This window comes from Lethenteron reissneri, chromosome 28 (genome assembly GCF_015708825.2).
Source record: "Lethenteron reissneri isolate LAM-NWPU_2019-01 chromosome 28, ASM1570882v1, whole genome shotgun sequence".
NCBI lineage: Eukaryota > Metazoa > Chordata > Hyperoartia > Petromyzontiformes > Petromyzontidae > Lethenteron > Lethenteron reissneri.
The window spans coordinates 6,896,975-6,917,275 of NC_083806.1; the positions used below are offsets into that span (position 1 = coordinate 6,896,975).

Below are 20,301 nucleotides of genomic sequence, written 5' to 3' on the forward strand. Positions count from 1 at the left end.
CGTCCTCTGGCTTGAGATGGCTGCTACCTATGGGTCAGATGATTGTCTGCCAGCATTAAGCAATTGGTAATTAAATATTTTAAAAAAATTCCCTAAACAGTGTAAAATTTTTGAAAAAAAATTTCACGAAAATTAATTGTCATGCACACCGAGTCTGTGTGCAAAATGTCAGCTCGATTGGATCACGGGAAGTGGGTTAAAACACGACCGAAAGATTTGCACGGTCGTAAGCAAGCAAGCACGCACGCAAGCAAGCAAGCGAACTTAATATAAAGGATTTAAAAAAAGAGGAAGACCTAAAGCCAGATGGTGGCGTTGATGGGAAACTGTAAAAGCAGATCTTCTTGGGAGGGCGGGCGTAGACTGTGGGCACGAGCAGGAGGAAGGAAGTGACGGCGAGGTGTGGTGACGGTGGAGACATCAGGTGGTATTAACCTGCTGACTTTCACTGGAAAATCAGGATATTTGTGGCCAATGCAATGTTTACACTGGCGTGGTCGCACTACAACTACGAGTGAAACACAAAAAATCTAATTAAATTATATCGCCGATGTGTTTTCAAGGTTGTACCGTATGCCGTTTCAGAATTATGTCCAACGTTTCGCTCGAAATGCCGAGCGTCGCTGAAAAAGCTCGCGATGGCCAGGATATATTACGTCCCTCACCTGGTATGCAGGGGGTCAGGGGTTCCATCGGAACCCTGACTATGTCCGTTGTATATTTGGAGTTCGCGTGTTCTCTCTCCCTTTGGTGGCCGCGTGGATTTTAGTCCGAGCTTGTCCAGTTTTAGCCGCCCCCTGCCCCCATATTTATAAACACGCGTTTCGATTATTTGGCTGCTACTACAAATGTTCATATTTGATGATGATGAAAGCCACTTCAATGAGCTATTATGTGTGGCCAGAGTGCCTCTTAAAAAGAGCTCACACAGCTCAGTGGGCTTCACCTGGTAAATAAAATGTAGTTTACTGGAGTAACAAAAAATCCCAATCTCACTGGATTTCAGAACATGCTGATGCCATGAACTCAGAAGATAATTCGTTCCTGAAGATGCCCATGGAGCAAAACGTTGGACGCTGTGCCAAACTGGAGAGCTTGTGCGGCATTACTGCCAACATCTTGGGCAGCAGTCGAACTTAAATCCTGCCACAACCAGTCCTGGGTTGTGCTCTTGCCCCAAAGGGGGGGTCCCTGTTGCGCACAAACCTACTCCACCTGTCGAGTGCAAAGAAAAAGGTCCCCCCCATATATACCCTTAACAGACTGTTGGGGGGGGGGGGCAAGTGCTGTTTACGAGCCCCTATGAAGGCCAACACTGCACACGAGGGGTTGGGTGGCCAGCACCACGCCCAGCCGCCTTTGTCTCCCTAGTGGCGATGTTTACTACACACCGCACCAGGTACTCATTTGAGGCCGAGTCGAGCCAAGGGGAGGTCCAGGACCGGTTCAGACAATCGTCACTGGTGTTGGCCATGAGCGGGAATCGAAGTCGGGTCTCCGAGTTCGTAGCTAAGCGCACGAACCGCTACATTACCACTCCCCTGTCGACTGCGCACACCTGAACAGGTGGAGGGGTGGGCAGCGAGGTCAGTATTGCTGTGCGTCACTCCCTGTACCCACCACTCCCGCAAAACCCACGCCTTCCCCTTTCCTTTGTTTTGCTACTCTGTGTGTGTGTGTGTGTGCGCACACGTGTTTGTGCGTTCGTGTTCCTCTTGCTAAAAAACCGCTTAACCCCAAGCGTTGTTTTTAAGGAAACACGCAGGCGGTTTTGCCCGTCTGTGTTTTTTTCGCCCTGTCGAATTTGACCTACGTTAAATCGGCAACGACCATAATCTATCCACTGCCAAAGGAGGGGCTCCGCAAGCCGTTGCCATCTCTGACGGTCCTGTGGCACAGAAATCGGGCTGGCATCTGCACAACTTAAGACTCATTCTAGATGTCACCACTTATATTTTCCACGAATAACAGCAGACCTGGGACATAAGACACATGGCAATACCACATTGCTATGGGCCGGCGAGGGGGCAGTTTGCCCACTGGACAACCACTCCAGACCTCCTCCTTGGACCTCATTCGGTTGTATCACGGAGAGACTTAACCCTGCCATAGGAACGAGGAATTTCGAACACTGGCTTGGGGGGGGGGGCACCACCAGAGATGGAGACATGCCGCGCCGCCTAATTTTGCTCGTGCAGGGCGGCACGCGTTTGCTTTTTCCCCGATAACGAACGATACAGGGTGTTCCATCGGGGAGGGGGGGGGGGGGGCGCCTTATCTGTGGCCTTCCAACAGCAATGACAAAAATAAAAGGCGTATCTATTGATTCGGCTGAATGCGCCGTCCATCACGGGGCTCAAAGGGCAATCACTAGCAGGCACTGCGAGGCCTTCACATTAGTGTCATGTCTCTATTCCTCAGCCCACGAGCGCCCGGACAAAGCACATGGTTGCTGCGAAAGTCAGTCGCTTTGATTGTTACCAACACTGGAACTGGATCCGATTATCAATTCATCCACGACCTTTGGAATGGATCATCTACTCAGTAAAACGATTCTCGCAACAATAACACAAACAATCGATGATAACAGCACACACACAGACACACTGGGAAGGCTATAGCAACAAGGCACGAGAGCCAATCACTTTCATGGAAACCTATTGCAGAATTCTATTGTTACTGCTGTGATGACACAAACCGTAGCCTAAGGGTTAGCATTAAGGTTGGATGGGTGTTGGCAAAAACAAATAATGGAAATGCATGTTGCTTCATTGCACGACAATCTCATTATAGTCGCTTAATTAAAAACGCATACATTATTTGTGCACACTCATTACAGAGTGTATTGTGGGTATTAATGATCACCCAAGGGTCTGAATAACCAAAGGCACATCGTCCCTCTGCGGTAACCCCTCGTATGCGTGGTGGGTTTTGTCTGGGTACTCCGGTTTACTTCCACTATGAAGGGACACCTGTGGCCACGGGAGACCTGGAATAATATCCCAATGGAAACGAATAAAAAATTTGTACGGATTACAAACATGGACATCGATAAAACGAAGCTGAAATGTGCGACAAAGAATGGTGAGGGGTACACTTGGAATTAGAGAAACAGGGGGGAAAAAAAACTACGATTAGGGAGCACACACCCACTGTGAGACATCGTATTGATGGCCAATGGTTGAGAACAACCACAGAGTGGCAGCCGAAGGAGGGAAAACACGCCCAAGAGGTTGTAGGTGGAACCATGAAATCAACCGGTTGGTGGTTACGGTGCTAGATGGATTGTTGCGCATTGCGATACGGCGAGAAACGGTGACGCCTCACGAAGGTATTCAGCCGATGATGATGATGTTGATAATATAACATCTTTATGAACCTGAGTAGAGTTGGGTTACGAGAGAGAGTGGGGGAGCCACGTGGGCTGTAGCGTCAGACCAAGGCAAACGGTGCCGGACGATAAGGGGTGGAGGGAGGCGCAGAAGGTTGCACCGCACACCTCCCAAGGGACCATCGGTGGACGTCACAAACCACACATGTTTTCCCTCTCTTTGCGCCGAGTCCCAAAGAAAAAGTGTGGGCATAACTTTTCCCACCCACCTGCCTGCCCACACATCGTCCAGCGGCTGGGAGGGTAACGATAAACATTTAAGCACGCGCTTTTTTTTTCCGCCCTCTCTCTTCTTCTTTTGAAAGCAAATAAAAAAATATCAAGTCAGACGTCAGGGTCACGGTAGTGACAAAAGTTTCGGAACAGCACGATCCCCCATCTGCGTGGCCTAGGCTTGCGGTAACAGCATCGTGCAACAATTCACACTGCTGCAAGAAGGTCGTGTGTCTGTTAAAAAAAAAAAAACTTTTGCGTGCTCACCGCTCAACATTTCCCAGGCACAGCGGTGCAGCGTTGCACACACTCTGCGGTAAGTCAACGGTGGTTTGTCGAGGGTTCATTTGCCACCGAATATTTTCCCCGTTGCTGGTAAGACCGGGGTATGGTGGCATGTGACCGAGTAGTAGCCACAGCCATAGAGAGAGATGTGTATACTGGACGTGGCGTGCTCGGTGTGGAAATATTTTTTGGGTCACGGACCCCAAGAAAACCGGTTGATATTAAGCCCCGGCTAGGTTGTCCTGCAGATGAACCGACAGAGGAATGTGGAACTTCCACCACTTGCTCAGGGCTGCAAATAGACGATGATCACTCTTCCTATACTATACATCACCTTGTCCCTTTCAGATGATATTGTTTGGTCTTCAAATACATCAATGTGGTAGTCGGTACCTCTCCCCGCTCTGTAACTTCTTACAAGACTACTGTAGTCTTCAGTTTTTCTAAGATTCCTTAGCCAGTTAATAAAAAAGTTATTGGTGGCCAATCACAAGGAGTCCTATGCATAATGTGACCAAAGGCACCTCTCCAGTAATCTGAGCATAGAATTTTTTTGTAGAGCCACGATCTCATTATTTAAGTAATCAATGGCTCTGCCTATTCGAGAGTCGATTAACACAATGAATTGGATAACACGAAAATTGTAGGAAAAAAGTAAAAGTTGAACCTCTTTTCCCACGTGGGCTGCTGAACGGGAGGTGACAAGTGAGAATTGGCAACTTCGTCAACATCATCAGCCGTGTCGCACTGCCCATGGCCTGTCGGGGGGCTTTCCTGCCTTCAGGCTGCAAGAGTGGCCGGCATTTTCCAAGTGACCACAAAAAAGTATTCGATCACATTTAAAATAAAAAAATTATCGACTAGATCGATGAACCACGAGCAACGATGAATGACGAAACACACGTGGGCGGGGGGGGGGGGCCCCTAATCCACATCTGCTACCGCAGCTGTGAAGCATCTTGCGCGTCGGTCGCACGATCGTAATGTGACCACCGCAACGTGACAAGCGGCGGGCGCATCGCCCCACGTAGGCAAACCAATCGGCTGGCTGGTCAAACTCAGTGATGTTGGGGGGGGGGGGGGGTGCAAAGCAGACGGAGAGTGGCGGCAGAAGGAGGGGCATGGGAAGGATCGTTTTCCAATTCGAGTCGGCTTTGATTCGTTGTGGAGCAGACGGTTCAGTGAAGCCAGCGCCGCCTCTCCACGCTTGTGCAACCGTGCCACAAAGCACAGGGTCTGTGCTTGTTCAGGGGGCTTTCAAAACGGTCTGTGTTTGTCTCTCATCATGGCTCCTTCTGGGTCTCTCCCCCTGTTTCTGTGGCTCTCTGTGGCTTTGCGTCAGTCTCTCGCTGCAGCTCTGCAAGTCTCTTGGCCTATTTTTCGTGTCGTGTCTCTGTCCTAGTCTCTTTGTGTTGTTATGTACCTCTCCATTTGTCTGTGTGTCCCTCTTGGCGTCTCCCACCGTTTCCTTCCCTTCATGTCTGTGCGTCTCTATATCCATGTGTCCATCTCTTCATTATACCTGCCTTTTTATGTCCCTCTCATCGTCCACATCTCTGGATCTCTCCCTATCGATTTCGCTGCAGGTCACCCTGAATGCCTGTATTCTGATGCATGTCTGTCTCAAGGGCTTTGTGTTACTTCCCTCCCCGAAACCTGCACAGGGTTCTGCTTCGTGTTGTGATGACTCTCGGTGTAGCGAGGGTTCGATGGTAGTGATGGTTCAGAGGCAAATCTACCTGGACAAACGGGACAGCTGGTGGTGATGCCAAGGAGGCATGATGAGAGACAACCAGTGGGAGAATCAATACTTCAGAAACCGAATATTCTTATAGCAATAATTCAGAGGGAACGATTTCTGTTTGGAGGAGTCGGGAAGGTGACGGTGGTACACTACCACGCGAAGTTACGAGTCAGAGACAGAATCTTCTTTGGCAAGCCCGACAGTTGAGGGTTTGGGAAAGTTCAGTTGTGTGGTTATGGTTCACGAATCGAACGTGCTTTGCAGAGCTGGTGTTGCAAAAAAGTTTAATTACCGTAGTCACCTTCTTGGTTCTTTCGGTAAAGTCACGTAGAAGGGAAATAATAAAATAATAAAAAATAAAACATAATAAAATAATTCTCACGACGTTTCGGGCACAACGCAAGCAGCCGTCCTCAGGTGAAGAACAGGTCTGTCTGAATGACACTGTCTTTCCGACAGACCTGTATTATTTTATTATGGTTTTTTATTATTATTTTATTATTTCCCTTCTACGCGACTTTACCGAAAGAACCAAGAAGATGAATCCCTGCAGTCACGAAAGCTTTAAATCGAAATTTACCGTAGTCACGTCTGCTCGGCGAGATGGGGGGGGGGGGGGGGGGGAAGAGCTAAGGGACGGAGGGTGAATGGACGGCAGAGTTCGCCGCAACCCACCACACACACGCCGGCACCGACAGGAGAAGAAGAAGAAGATCCCGGCGGCCGGCCTGTGTGCGTGCGAGGGAGCCCTCCCTCCCCACTCCGCGACCCATGAATATTTAAACGAGCCGTATCTTTTCACACTGCTGCTGCTGTGGCCGCTGCTCCAATAAACGCTGGCGGTGTACGTGACACGCGTGGCTCGGCACACCGGGCCAAGTGTGGCAAGTACACTACTCGGTTCATTATTTATTTACCCTCACCGCGGGCGGCAGCTACGGCCGCATAGGCCCCAATGAGTCCAATGTCGTCGGCTCTTGGAGGCAGACGATGGGAGGCCACCACCAACATTACCACTGTTGTGGAGTGACTCATGCAGCCCAGCTATGGGCTGCAGGGTTTTTGGTAGTACATGTGGTTTATGCCATTTATTGTGAAAATTCCGTCACAGTTCCTATGATCACTGTTTCTCATTGCTTTCATGGCTTTATTTTGGTGATTTCGAAAAGTGTATTGGTTTAGCCATGTTTGTTTGTTGTAGTACAGAGTTAGACTGATGGCCTTAATACTAAGTTGTTTTGTGGTTGTTGTTGGCTTGTTTGACTTGCATCCCACTGGGATTTTTGCACACAGCGTTGGTGTACGGTGATTTTTTTCTGCAATATTTTACCGTCTTTTCTTGGATTTTCTGTTTGCACTTAGTCACATATTCACTTTAAGATGTTTTTTGTTCATGTATTTTTTGTTGCGGTTGCACCCGATTCAAGAGCCGAATGGCTCACAGGGCTATACCTAATAAATGAACTTGAACCAGGGCTTGCCAGGCGCTGTAGGCGTGGGGCTGAGAGGAGTGGCCAGAACATGGCCGTGCCGATATGATCGGTCTATTCCCCTATGGGATAGGGTGTTGCCCCCTCGCACGCGCGGGTTTTCGACGAGTGCACCGGTTCCCTCACATGTATCAACACCTATTGACTGAAAACATATTGAACTATATATATATAGAAAGAACTGCAGAACAATTGTTGGCACCAGCTCACCGCCTGGCAGCTTGTTTGTGGTTTCTACTCAGCAAATGTTACAGATGCAATTTGCATGAACGACGCTATATTAAATTAATAATTACATATTTATATGCGTGGTGGGGTTTCTCAGACTTCTCCAGGTTTCTCCCGCATGAAGCCAAACATTAATTAGAAATGGAAACGTCCAAATATCCCAATGAAGGGCCCTCCTGAAATCGAGTCTTGAGACTCAGCGATGCTTTCCTCGGTAAATTTTTTTTTAATTATTAGCATTATGGGTTCACTTGACCCCTTCAGCCACTATAGGCACGACCATTCACCACACCGTTAATAAAAAAAACAATAATAAATTCTTGAATCGCATCATGACCCTTAATTAAGAAAAGTCATTAAATCGCTGGCAAGGTCAACCACCCGACCTCTAGAGAATCTATTCCGTGAACAGTGTCCGATTCCTCAAAACAAACTTGACCGTGACCCAGAGAGAGATCGGAGCCAGAAGAACCCGTTTGACAAACAGGAGCGGTGCTGCATCTCAACAGGCCCTCGCCGGCTTCCAAACCGGCGCAGGTCGACCAATGGTAGAATCAACACACGCCAACTCGGTACGGGCCAAACGCGATCCCCGTTTTGTTTCGCAAGCGTGCGGCCCCTTTACAAAGAACACACCGCATTCCCAGCGCTGACCAGCAGCAGATCGATGGGGCCACCGCCGCTGACGACAATACTCCTGGCGGCTTCAGAGAAAACCCTCACGCGTTAAAATAAGAGGTTAAGGTGCAGCCCCGCTATTGCTCAATTACGCCACTGTTGGCGGAAGGACCTCCACCAGAGGTTGGCTCCAGAGGGCCCCGTCTAGAGATGGTATTTTGACGAACTTGCGCACACTGGCCAGACGTCTCGGATGACCGTGGGAGGATCCACACTTTACCCCACCACATATACGACATGCCGATCGATGGGCAGAGGTGGGGAGGGATGAATTGAACTTGAGACCACCGCTTCAAATGCCGCGCCGGGTGATCAAACCGAACAGGAGGCTACCTCTGGATTGCAAGTGCAGTGCGCGAACCATGACGCCACGGTAGCTATCCCTACAGTCTTAATAACGATAAAAAACAACAACAACAACCACCAGCACAGGGCAGACAATGCATGTCATTACATTGTTCTGCTCATTTCCTGCCGATTTACTTAGCGGTGCATGTCCGAAAGAGAGAAAAAAAATCACGCAGACGTAAACAATAAAATAAAAAGGAAGCCAAATTTCCTAACTGCCCAGACCAAAAAAAAACCACACGCACACACAACCCGGTCCACTTCTGTGACCTGTATTTGGTAAATGTACAGAATGTTCAGGCTTGTGTTTTTGGCATTAATTTCTCAGCACCGATACAGAGTTTTTTTCTTTCTTTCTGGAAGCTTGAGAGAGCCAGACAGGGAGGGAAGGTGGGAGACGCTGGTGTGAATTTGAAGTGCGGCAGGGCAGAGCGAGGCAAGGGACGGGATATGTCGGGGTGAATTCATTGCAGGGCGATAGGCAAGGAATGACATCGCGCGATTGATGCAAATGAGATTAAAATTATATAATAATAATAAAAAAAACACTGAAATGGGATGAGAGAGAGAGAGAACAAGACGTGCATATGAATAAAAGATGAATGTGAAGAGACAGTAGACAGGCTTGAGATGGGTGGCACGAACAGTACACATTGAACAGATAAGGAGGAGACGGTGATAAGAGAAAAATATAAAATATCCGAGCACCATTGGTAGTGAGGTGTGTGATGTGCGGTGAGCGAGGTGTGAAAGTTGGATCCCTGTAGCACGTGGTGTGTACTCGTGTGCGAGTGGTGCATTTGGTACAGGCCGAAAGCATGAGGTGTGGTGTATGGCCTGTCCATGGTGTATGGTGTGTGTGTTGAAGTTGGATGTGCGTGGTGTGTGACGAGGTTGGATTTGCATGTTGTGGTTCATGTTGAGGTTTTGATCTGCATGACGTGTGGTCAGATTGGATCTGCATGATGTATGTTGTATGTTGTGTGTTGTATGTATGTAGAGCTTCTTTCGCACCGTACATAGCCAACCGTGCTAAATCGGAGATGTTGAAGAGAGCGCTCCATGTGCGACACGTGACAAAACGTTGAGCCAGGTCGTTCATGCTGTGACCTCGTCGCTGTGCATGACTCCCGAGTGTTGTAATGTATGGTGTATGTTGAGGCTGCCACTGAAAAGTGTGAGAGCGATGAAGCGGTTAGCGCGCTGCGTGACAAGCCTGGCGACCCGAGTTCGATAACCGCTCATGGCCAACACCAATGACAATTGTCTGAACCCGTCCTGGCTCTCCCCTAAGTTGATGCAGCCTTAAATGAGTACCTCGTTCAATGTGTAAACATCGCCACTGGGGAAACAGAGGTGGTCAGGCATGGTGCTGATCACCCATCCATTCACGTACCATGCCGGCCTTCATAGGTGCTCACTAACAGCACTTTCCCCAAGTCTGTTAAGGCTACAAGGGGGATCTTTGCTTTGTGTGTAGGCTCACTATCCATAGTGTGTGATGGTGTGTCTTTGTAGGCTCGCCATCCGTAGTAGTGCGATGTACGGCGTTTGTCGAGGCTGGATATATGACACGTGGTGTGCGTTGAGACTCGTTTTCCATGGTGCGTGATATATCGTGTGTGGAGGCTAACTATCCACGGTGTAAGATAAATGGTGCAAATTAAGGCTGGCTCTGCATGCTGCGCAGAGTTGTATAAAGTACAGGCTTCATTCGTCTGCACGGTGTGCGATATACGTTGAGGCCGCCTCTCCAATGCACAGTGCGTGGTGCGCAGTGGTGTGGCCGATTCCGCGAGGGCGCGGATAACACGGCACGCGTTCTGAGCCACCTTCAAAATGCGTTCGGACGCTGTGGCGTGGCCACTCCCCGTGGTGCCTGTGGTGCCCGTGGCGTGCGACATGTGCGCCCTTCTCACCTTGGAGATGAGCTCGTCGTGGTTGGCCAGGTGGGCGCGGCAGTGCACGCAGCTGTACTTGCGGTGGCAATTGGTCAGGTACGCCTGGAAGGTCTTGGACTTGCTGAGCTTCACCATGGTGCCAGGGTCGCTCCGTCACCTTCTCCCCTGGCGGCGCGCGCGCGGGCAGGCTGGCTGGCTACTCCCGGTCCCAACTTTAGAGCCGCAGCGGCTCCCTCTCTGTCGCTCGCTTGCTCTCTTTCCACCACGAAGGTCCCTCTTCCTCCTTTCCTTCTCGCTCGCCCAGGCGGCTCGCTGCTCAATAGCTCTCGCACCCGCTCTCTCCTTCTGCTCGGCAGTTTGGATCAGCTGCACGAGTCTGCCGGTACCTGTCGACAAAAAATGAAATCACGGGGCCATTTAGCACTTGAATAGGGGGTGACAAACACCCTTTGCAAGGCATGTAAAATGTAATATCACAGAAGTTCTATGACATCTCCTTCCTGGGCGTTTTTTGGTACGAGGTGTTGTGCTGATCACTGTGAAAGTCCCAAGTGGAAGGTTACATACATCTCATGACATGGACAGCACATTTATAAATGGGAGAACATTTTTATTTGTAAAGTACTTGCAACCAAAATGAATGTGGGGTGGAATTAATCTCCACTGGCAGTGGAAATTCCACATTCCTATGACAAGTCTCAGTCACTCTATCCATAGCACAACAGCACAGGCACGTTTACATTTTACAAGTGTCAAGTGAGCATGCAAGCTATTGAACCTGTCTGTTCACGTGGTTGCCAAGGTTCCATTCCAGATTCAGCCTGCCAAGTAATCTTTGCGTTAAACCAACACACCAGCTGTTGTAAAGTAATGTTTTTTTTTATTTGTGTAAAAGCCACTGGGCTGCAAAGTGCACGAGCGCTATTAGATCAGTTTCTCAACTCCAGGTCATCGCAAACCTCTGCGGCAGCTCCCCGCGATTTCCAACCATCAGATGTGTGTGCAGCGATTTAATTTACATATTAATTAAAAAAAATACATTTCTAAATCACAAAAGGGTAGACTGTGTGGCTGTGTGGGAGCATCTTGGAAGACTGGAGTTGAGATACACAGACCAAATGCCAAATTTGAATATTGTAGACAACCGCATTAGCATAATCAAACAACATTATGTGAGACGCCATCAGGAGATCTGGCTCATTAGTCTACATCCTAATTTAAATACAATCAGTCTGGCACTGATGTAAATGCATGCACATACGTGTAATGCAGCACTTATTAAAAAATAAAAATTACATAATATATTACATTTTTGTAATAAAAATAAAGCCCATAATTCACCACACTGATCAGTGCGGGTTGGGTGAAGGGAATTCCAATGACATTTGTTGCAGTGACCTCTACTGCCCACAACGCCTACGACACCCAATGGTTGGCCGTGCAGGCTCAAACCTGCTCAGCTTCCAAGATTTGATGGCTAAGGGTACAACATCCCAAGTGATGTTGCTGTTGTAACTTGCCAATCTGCCCATACTGGACATTTGTGACAAAGAGTTTCATAGCTCATTGGTTTCCTCCCATATAAATAAAGATTCCGATTTGGTCAAAGGTCATAATCTGCAAAAAATGAATTCAACCAATTCATCTGCAATTGAGCAGTATGCAATACTCATTTCGCAATGTCGGGAAGTGTTAAAATAATTGACGGCCCTTGGTTAATCCACTGCTGGATGAGGGCCTCTCCATGCCTTGTGGGTGGGGTTATTTTACCATACTTCACCATGGAGATAAAAAAAACCTGCTGTTGATTTCACGGTGACAATGATGATCATTATTAAGTCTGCACCTGCAACAGCTAGCACTGGCAGCAAGTGGACAAAAGAAGGTCTATTCAAGTTTCCACAGCAGACAGACACACTCAACCCACGTGCCACTCCCGTGTTAGTACAACAAACAAACAAAACCAAAAGGTCAACAAACCAGACAATACACGAAGACGTCTCTTTCAGAAAGGCCCAACCGCACGTGGAATCATCTATTGTGCGTCTGTGTTTTCTTTTATAATTCATTGCATGTACAGCCACCGCTCGGTACAGTAAAAAAAATACACATTTCATATTGTAATAGGTTTTTACCCTTTTAACTGGTACAAAATCTGACACCTTTATACAAGGCATCATGTTTGCAATAACCTCAACACAAGAAGTCAAAATGCAAACAAAAAGAAATAACTCTGATGATTTTTTTCTGATGATGATAATGATATGCACTGTCCTTGAAGTTGATTGGTCCACACCCGAGACAGCTTTCTTTAGTCTCCATTGGTGTTGGACCAGATGACGCCAAAAGGCGTATAAAGGTGTCAGATTTTGTACCAGTTAAAAGGGTAAAAACATATTACCATATTTTGCCACTGGTAAAGGAGATCTCATAGTGTAAACATTTAATATTGTCAGCAAACGGAAACCGTTGGCAGAAGGACCCCCAAGAGGGGCAATATATCGAAATAGCCTCTAATTCTAGTTATGTTATCTGGCCAATGAGAGGGCTATAGGCACGTTTGAAACGATTTGTAAGAGTATAATCAGGGTCCAATGTCACTGAAGATGTTTGATGATTCGCTGGCAGATGAAGAGGCACCCGAATCGTAGTAGCCACAGGTATAGCGAGATGAATACTGGACGTGGAGTGCCGGGTGTGGACAAGTCAATCTCCAGGTATGGCAGCTTACGCGATGGTCATGTCCCCCCCCCTTAAATCCCCTAGCCTTCTTGTTCTGCCAGCTGCGCACCTGGGTACAACAACACAATCGACCGGTCAATCGCGTGCGATGGAAGAGTAGGCCAAACACCCTGGAGCGCCGTCTAGTGGGGAGGCCCTTTCCTGCCAGGCAAGTGACGTCACAATGCAATTGATGGGCTGCACATTTGTATTTCATAACCAATGCACCCACATCATCCGATGTGTCGATTTGATGGTTTCCATTATCTTCTTGGTTATTTCGGTAAAGTCACGTAGAAGGGAAATAATAAAATAATAAAAATCTTATATTATTATATTTTACTATATTATTTTATTATGTTTTCTTTGTATTATTTTATTATTTCCCTTCTACGTGACTTTACCGAAAGAACCAAGAAGATGAATCCCTGCAATCACGAAAGCTTAAAATCGAAGGTTTCGATTATGTGAAGATATTTGTAAAGACTGCCTAGTTTTGTACTGGGGTTTTTTTCGTCTGCAGTTTTAGTTGGCTCTATTAGCATGCACGTAGCAGCATACAGTAATAGAATGTAATTTACGTTACTTGGAAAAACAAATTATGGAAATTACGGCTTATGCAAACCAATAGACATTGCTTGGAACGTGGGAGAGAGTTCACACACGCGTAATACAGCATACAGTATTAGAATTTAATTTATGTTACTTGGAAAACAAATTATAGAAATTACTGCTTATGCAAACCAATAGACATTGCTTGGAACGTGGGAGAGAGTTCACGCACGCGTAATATTTAGAATTTGTTTTGAGCCAACGACCGGCACCAAACCTGTACAAGCGAGAAATGAGCTAAGCAACAATGTGGAAGAGAAACGATTCATCACTCTGTATTATTTTATCTAATTAGAATTTTCCATATCACCAGAAGCTCACTTTAAAACGACTCATCCTGATCTACGTCGAGTTTCTCTCACCCGGTTACACAAATACGACTTTATGAATGTGTAAATCAACTTACACATAATTATATATATTACACACACACGTCTAAGTTGCAAACTATATTGGTGATACCGCATGGCTAGCGGTGCACAAGCAGAAATAGAAAACTCATAATCGTCAACAACACTGCCCGAAAAGGGTATAATACCAGGTGACGTTTCAGGCGATGGACCTTCTTTATGGCACATACATTAAGACTATTGCCTGAAATGTCGCCTAGAAGATTTGTCTACTTTCATGACCAGCTCTATTGACAAATATTACTGGTAGGAACCTCCTGGTTACACCAGCCCACAGGGGATTATTGTGTCCGTCCGTCGGAGAGAGAGGGGCTGGTCACCCCGTGGTGCCCTTATAGAAACACTCAACGTTTCTAGATTTGATGCTTTCGTGACTGCAAGGATTCATACTTAGGTTTTTTCGGTAAAGTCACGTAGGTAAAAAATAAACAATAATAAAAATAATAATATAATTTTTTTATTCCTATTATTTTCTCATAATCAACGTTTTTGGGTTTAGATCGCGTTATTTATAAATGTGTCGTAACCCTCCACCACCCGACACGGCCAATCAGTAAAAATGTGTCACGTACAATTTGTAAATGTTGTGGCTTCAACACACCGGTGGGCTAAAGCAGTGAACTATTTGTCTTTGTCAACGTGACACATTTTTACTGATTGGCCGTGTCGGGTGGTGGAGGGTTACGACACATTTATAAATAACGCGATCTAAACCCAAAAACGTTGATTATGAATAACATTGGACGCGAAAGCCTACGTGTTAAACTATTATTTTCTATTATATTTATTAAATAAAATAATAAAATGATTATTATTTTATTTCTTTTTATTTTCTATTATTTTTTATTTTATACCTACGTGACTTTACTGAAAAAAACCTAAGAGTACTCAACGTTTCACCTACTCACGCCGGCTTGTGCCCGCCCTCACAGTCGGGCATATTTGCGGAATACACCACGCCGCCGTTGACCCTGCAGGCCATTGACCGAGCAACCCAACGTGTTGCTACCAGCTCCCTCCGCAGCAGGAATGTGTTTTAAGTTGACAGAGCATCCTTCAGACAGTCTGCAAGTGGCTTCACGTAACCCCTGCGGCCACTAGGAGGCGCTACAACTGCGCTTTGTTTTTGTACACAAATCGTGTTTTTAAATCGGATTTGCCGAAGCCAACCCATCTAATAAATGGCCAAATTCGTATTTTGTGCCGCGTATTTAATGCGGGCCACATGTAATACTACACCATGCGCCACTACCCAGTAAAGGGCATTGTTTTGTACTTTTATCTACTTATATCTGTGCGTTACTAGAGCCACCGTCTCCAACGCGATTACCTAGGAGAAGCCCTCTGCCGTGATGTACTGTAAAATATAAATACTGCTGCCGCTTACGTTCATGCTCTTCCAAATATAAACGTTGTTATCGAATGTCGTGGCGGTGTGAGCGGGCAGGTACAAGGATTACGTAGACATGCGGATCGATGGTGATTGATGGGGGTGTTACAGACAAGACCGAACACGTACACACAGGGAGACATCCCCATACGCAAATAACCACGTGCATATACACATGCAGTGCAGACACGATATGCAAGTCACACGCAGTAGAAACACACGCAGACATTGATATTTACATGTGTAGGTAACACAGCCATTAGGTAGACACATCAAACATCATACCTGTCAATTCCATATCGGTGCCCTACGTTATCACAGATCAATTTAGACCTTATTGGTCATCCCGTGCCACTTATAAATATCAACGTTCATCATATAAAGTCCCATCACAAGGAGAGAAACACAACCGAATAAGAGTTTTATTTTTGTTGCCAATATGGACCTGAAAACTCAACTTCCCTGTACAAGAATACGGGGTTAACCCTATGGGTTTGGCACAATATGAACCACACAATTACATTCACACGGACACATACATACAAAGGCTTGCCATTGGCAGGCTAGGTGCACACACAAAGACACAACAAAGATAAAGATCCCCCATATAGCCTTAACAGACTGTAGGGGCAAGTGCTGTTAGCGAGCACCTATGAAGGCCAGCGCCACGCCCGACCGCCTTTGTCTCCCCAGTGGCGATGTTTACACACCGCACCAGGTACTCATTTCAGGCTGAGTCGACCTAGGGGGGGGGGCCCAGGACCGGTTCAGATAATCAGAACTGGTGTTGGCCGTGAGCGGGAATCGAACCCGGGTCGCCGGGTTCATAGCGCAGCGCGCTAACCGCTACACCACCGCTCCCCATAAACACACACACACACACCACACACACACCACACAAAGACACACAACACACAAAGACACACAACACACAAAGACACACACACAAAGACACACAACGACACACACACAAACACACACACACGTACTGTGGCCACGTGTGTCATAAAAACAAAACAAATGTAGCAGATTGATGTACAGTAGACGTGCTATAAATAATTCGCAGCTCTTGATCAATCCACTGCTAGACGATGGGCTTGGGTGACAGGGGCGGGTAGAGATGACAGAGACACACAGACACACAACAAAGACACATAAATGACACAAGCCACATCGACAAACACGTGTGGTCACGTACAGTACCGTGCACAGGGCCACGTTGCTACAAAGGGCACACGCACACAGCATCAACTATTATTTATTATTACACACACAACCCATCTTCATGTTTATATTAACCTATTAAAGTAATCGTGGTGGTGATAATGATAATGTTCGTGTGGCGTTGTTATGAAAGTGTTTAGACTGTACCCCTACACCTCGTATCGGAACGTGGTAAATGGTGAACAATGCGCCAACACAAAAGATTTAAACAAAAGCCACAGCAAGGAGACACAATACAGGAGATATATACACGACAAAGCGACACAAACATCGCTACAAAGGATAAGACGACACAAAGGAGACGTGTTACGAGGTATAAACTATAGCAGACAGCGCAATAAGGATAACACTGCGTGTAGCAACACACATCAAAAGGTTATAACTACAGTAAACAATCATTACAAGGATCAGACTTACACACCGAAACACAAAACAACATTCACGAATACAAACTCAACAGAAACGATAAACAATCACACACAAAACCACACGTTGCGTCACTGTACAGTAATTAAAAACACAGACGAACACGACGCTGTACAATTTACACAACAACAACAACTTAACATTCAGATTTAAAACCACACACACACACAGTGGACATCAACAGCAAAATACAACTTTAATGGCCATTCTTTAGTAAATAAAACACACAAACAAAAATATCTGTGTTGGTGTAGAATCAAACGCACACACACACACACACAAAAGCTTTGAACAACCGTGACAAAAAGGCAATTTATTAAAATCAAATCGACATAAACACGCATGTGGACACACTGCATAGGGCCGTAACACTGCCAAGTCTATCTGTGTGTGTTGTTGACAGCATCTGCGGCAATACACGGCGCACACGTTTCGAGAATGCAGTATAACCACATTAGAGGAGACACACACAGACAGTAACACACACAGACACACCAAACACACAGTGACACAAAGACAGTAACACACACAGACACAGACACCGTGACACAGACAGTAACACACCCAGACATCATGACATACACAGATAGTAACACACAGACACACCAAACACACCGTGACAGACAGTAACACACCCAGACATCATGACATACACAGATAGTAACACACACAGACACACCAAACATACAGTGACACAAAGACAGTAACACACACACAGACACAGACACCGTGACACAGACAGTAACACACCCAGACACACACAGACACACCAGGACAGACACAATCACAGACACCTTGACACACCAGGACACAGACACAACCAGACACAGACAGTAACACACACCAGGACATAGACACAGAGACACCGTAACACACAGAGACCGTACCACTCCCAGACACACACACACAGACACACCAGGACAAAGACAACTAAACACACCGTGACACAAAGACAGTAATACACCCAGACACACACACACACACTAAAACACACCCAGACAGACACACCAGGACACACACAAACAGACACCATGTCATACACAGACACCAGGGCATACACCACAACCAGACACCATGACACAAAGACAATGGAAACAAAAAGACAGAAACAAAGACACATCGCCACACAGAGAAGACAAAGCAGGATACACAGACACACACCTAGACACACACCCAACCACACCAGGACACAGACACAACCAGGAGACACCGTGACACACAAAGACAGTAACACACCCAGACATCATGACATACACAGACAGTACCATACACACACACCGACCCACACCAGGACATACACCACAACCAGACACACCATGATACAACAAGACAGAAACAAAGACACAGACACATCGCCACACAGAGAAAAGACACACACACACCAGGATACACACCACAACCAGACACACCATGACACAACAAGAGAGAAACAAAGAAACACACACATACCTAGACAGACAGACACACACACACCAGGACAACGCACCGATTAAAACACATGCAGACACGCGTACATAGACACAAACACAAGACACACGGGGATAGACACGTACGTAGCAACGGATATACAGTACTCACAATGCGCAAAGAGACACACAACACAACACCACACACAGGAGGCAGGAGAGAACCAAGACGCATTTGTCCACCTTTACAAAGGGAACACAACACAACAAAGACGACACAAACCACACGCAGAAGATTATTCACAAAGGGAACACAACACAACAAAGACGACACAAACCACACGCAGAAGATTATTCACAAAGGGAACACAACACAACAAAGACGACACAAACCACACGCAGAAGATTACGACGACATCGGAGCTACGTACGTGCACACACCGTCAACAAACTCGTTGTTCCTGCTGCACAGCATTCGATACTTACTGGGACGACAAAAGGAGGAAGGGTTGTTGATGTTGTTGGTGGTGGTGGGTAGTGCTGCTGTTAAGACTAGAACAGAGTTTGCGAGCTCCTATCCCGCGCACACCTCGCAACAGAAAAGGCAAACGACGCAGGGGGGAGAAATGAGGATGGATTGCGGGAGAGACGATGTCGGAGGACGACAACAAACGTGGCGAAGAAAAAAACTAAAAAAATAACAAACAAAAAACCACACACGGCGATCGTGAGAACGCGCGGAAGACCGCAGAGAGGCGAAGAGACGCAGACACAATAGAATGCTCTCTCTCTCTCGCTCTCACTCTCTCTCCGTGTATATCTCTGTGTATCTCTACTGCTAGCTTGATCTAGACAACCACTGCGTGGTCACAGGGCTAGGTAGGTAGGTAAGTGGCTTGGTAAGTGGCTAGCTAGGTAGGCACAACAACAGCTGATGATGATGATTGCAGCAGCAGCGCCTGGGTTTATTTTGACGCGAGAAAGGAGGCGGGGCCTCGCCTCCCCCACCCCACGTGCGCGACCCGCTCGGCCAATCAGCGGCGAGGGAGGAGGCGGGGCCTTACCCCCACCCCACGTGCGCGACCCGCCCGGCCAATCAGCGACGAGAGAGGAAGCGGGTCTCGCCCCCCCCTACCCCTCCCACGTGCGCGACCCGCCCGACCAATCGGCGACGAGAGAGGAGGGCGAGCAGCGTGCTGCAGTGGCCAATCAGAAGCGAGCGACTTGGAATTGTGTTTTGATTGCTGTTAAGCAGATGGGGGGGCACGTGGGATTTGGTGGTGGTTGATGGGCTTGGGATTCACAGAGACAAAGGGTTCGTGTGATGATGGGTCCGTAATAAAGGTTTTTTTTTTAATCCTTTATATTAAGTTCACTTGCTTGCTTGCTTAGGACCGTGCAAATCTTTCGGTCGTTTTTTTAACCCACTTCCCGTGATCCAATCGAGCTGACATTTTGCACACAGACTCGTTGTGCGTGACAATTTATTTTCGTGAACATTTTTTTCAAAAATTTTACACTTTGTAGGAATTTTTTTAAATTTAATTACCAATTGCTTAATGGTGGCAGGCAATCATCTGACCCATAGGTGGCAGCCATCTCAAGCCAGAGGACGAGAGGGCTCTAGCCGCCACGCATATAAAGGATTTATAGTGAAATACTTTCTTTTTACGGGTTAATTTTTTTGTGTTGTTGTTAAGGGCCACTGAGCTATGTAGCGCTCTTTCGGAAGCGACTTTGGTGCCACGAAATGTATAGAGCTCAAACGGAGTGGCCTTATCGTTATGTGAAAAGAGACATCGGCCCAAATACTCGTTTAAGGCGTGATGTTGAG

General features: G+C 46.9%; 1 protein-coding gene across 2 annotated transcripts in view; it reads right to left on the reverse strand.

Moving 5' to 3' along the window:
• LOC133348886 (protein yippee-like 1) overlaps nt 1-19,422 on the reverse strand; it is a 52,476-nt gene extending 33,054 nt beyond the window's left edge. The window contains exons 1-2 of one of the 2 annotated variants that reach the window (XM_061561969.1): nt 18,954-19,422; nt 10,297-10,664 (exon numbers count right to left, since the gene is read on the reverse strand). In XM_061561969.1, coding sequence (XP_061417953.1) covers nt 10,297-10,413 — 117 coding nt within the window. In that variant the 5' untranslated portion in view covers nt 10,414-10,664; nt 18,954-19,422. Of the gene's footprint in view, nt 1-10,296; nt 10,665-18,898 lie in introns of both variants that reach the window. The other variant, XM_061561971.1, reaches the window with a different exon arrangement.
• Between the last annotated feature and the right edge of the window lie 879 nt (nt 19,423-20,301).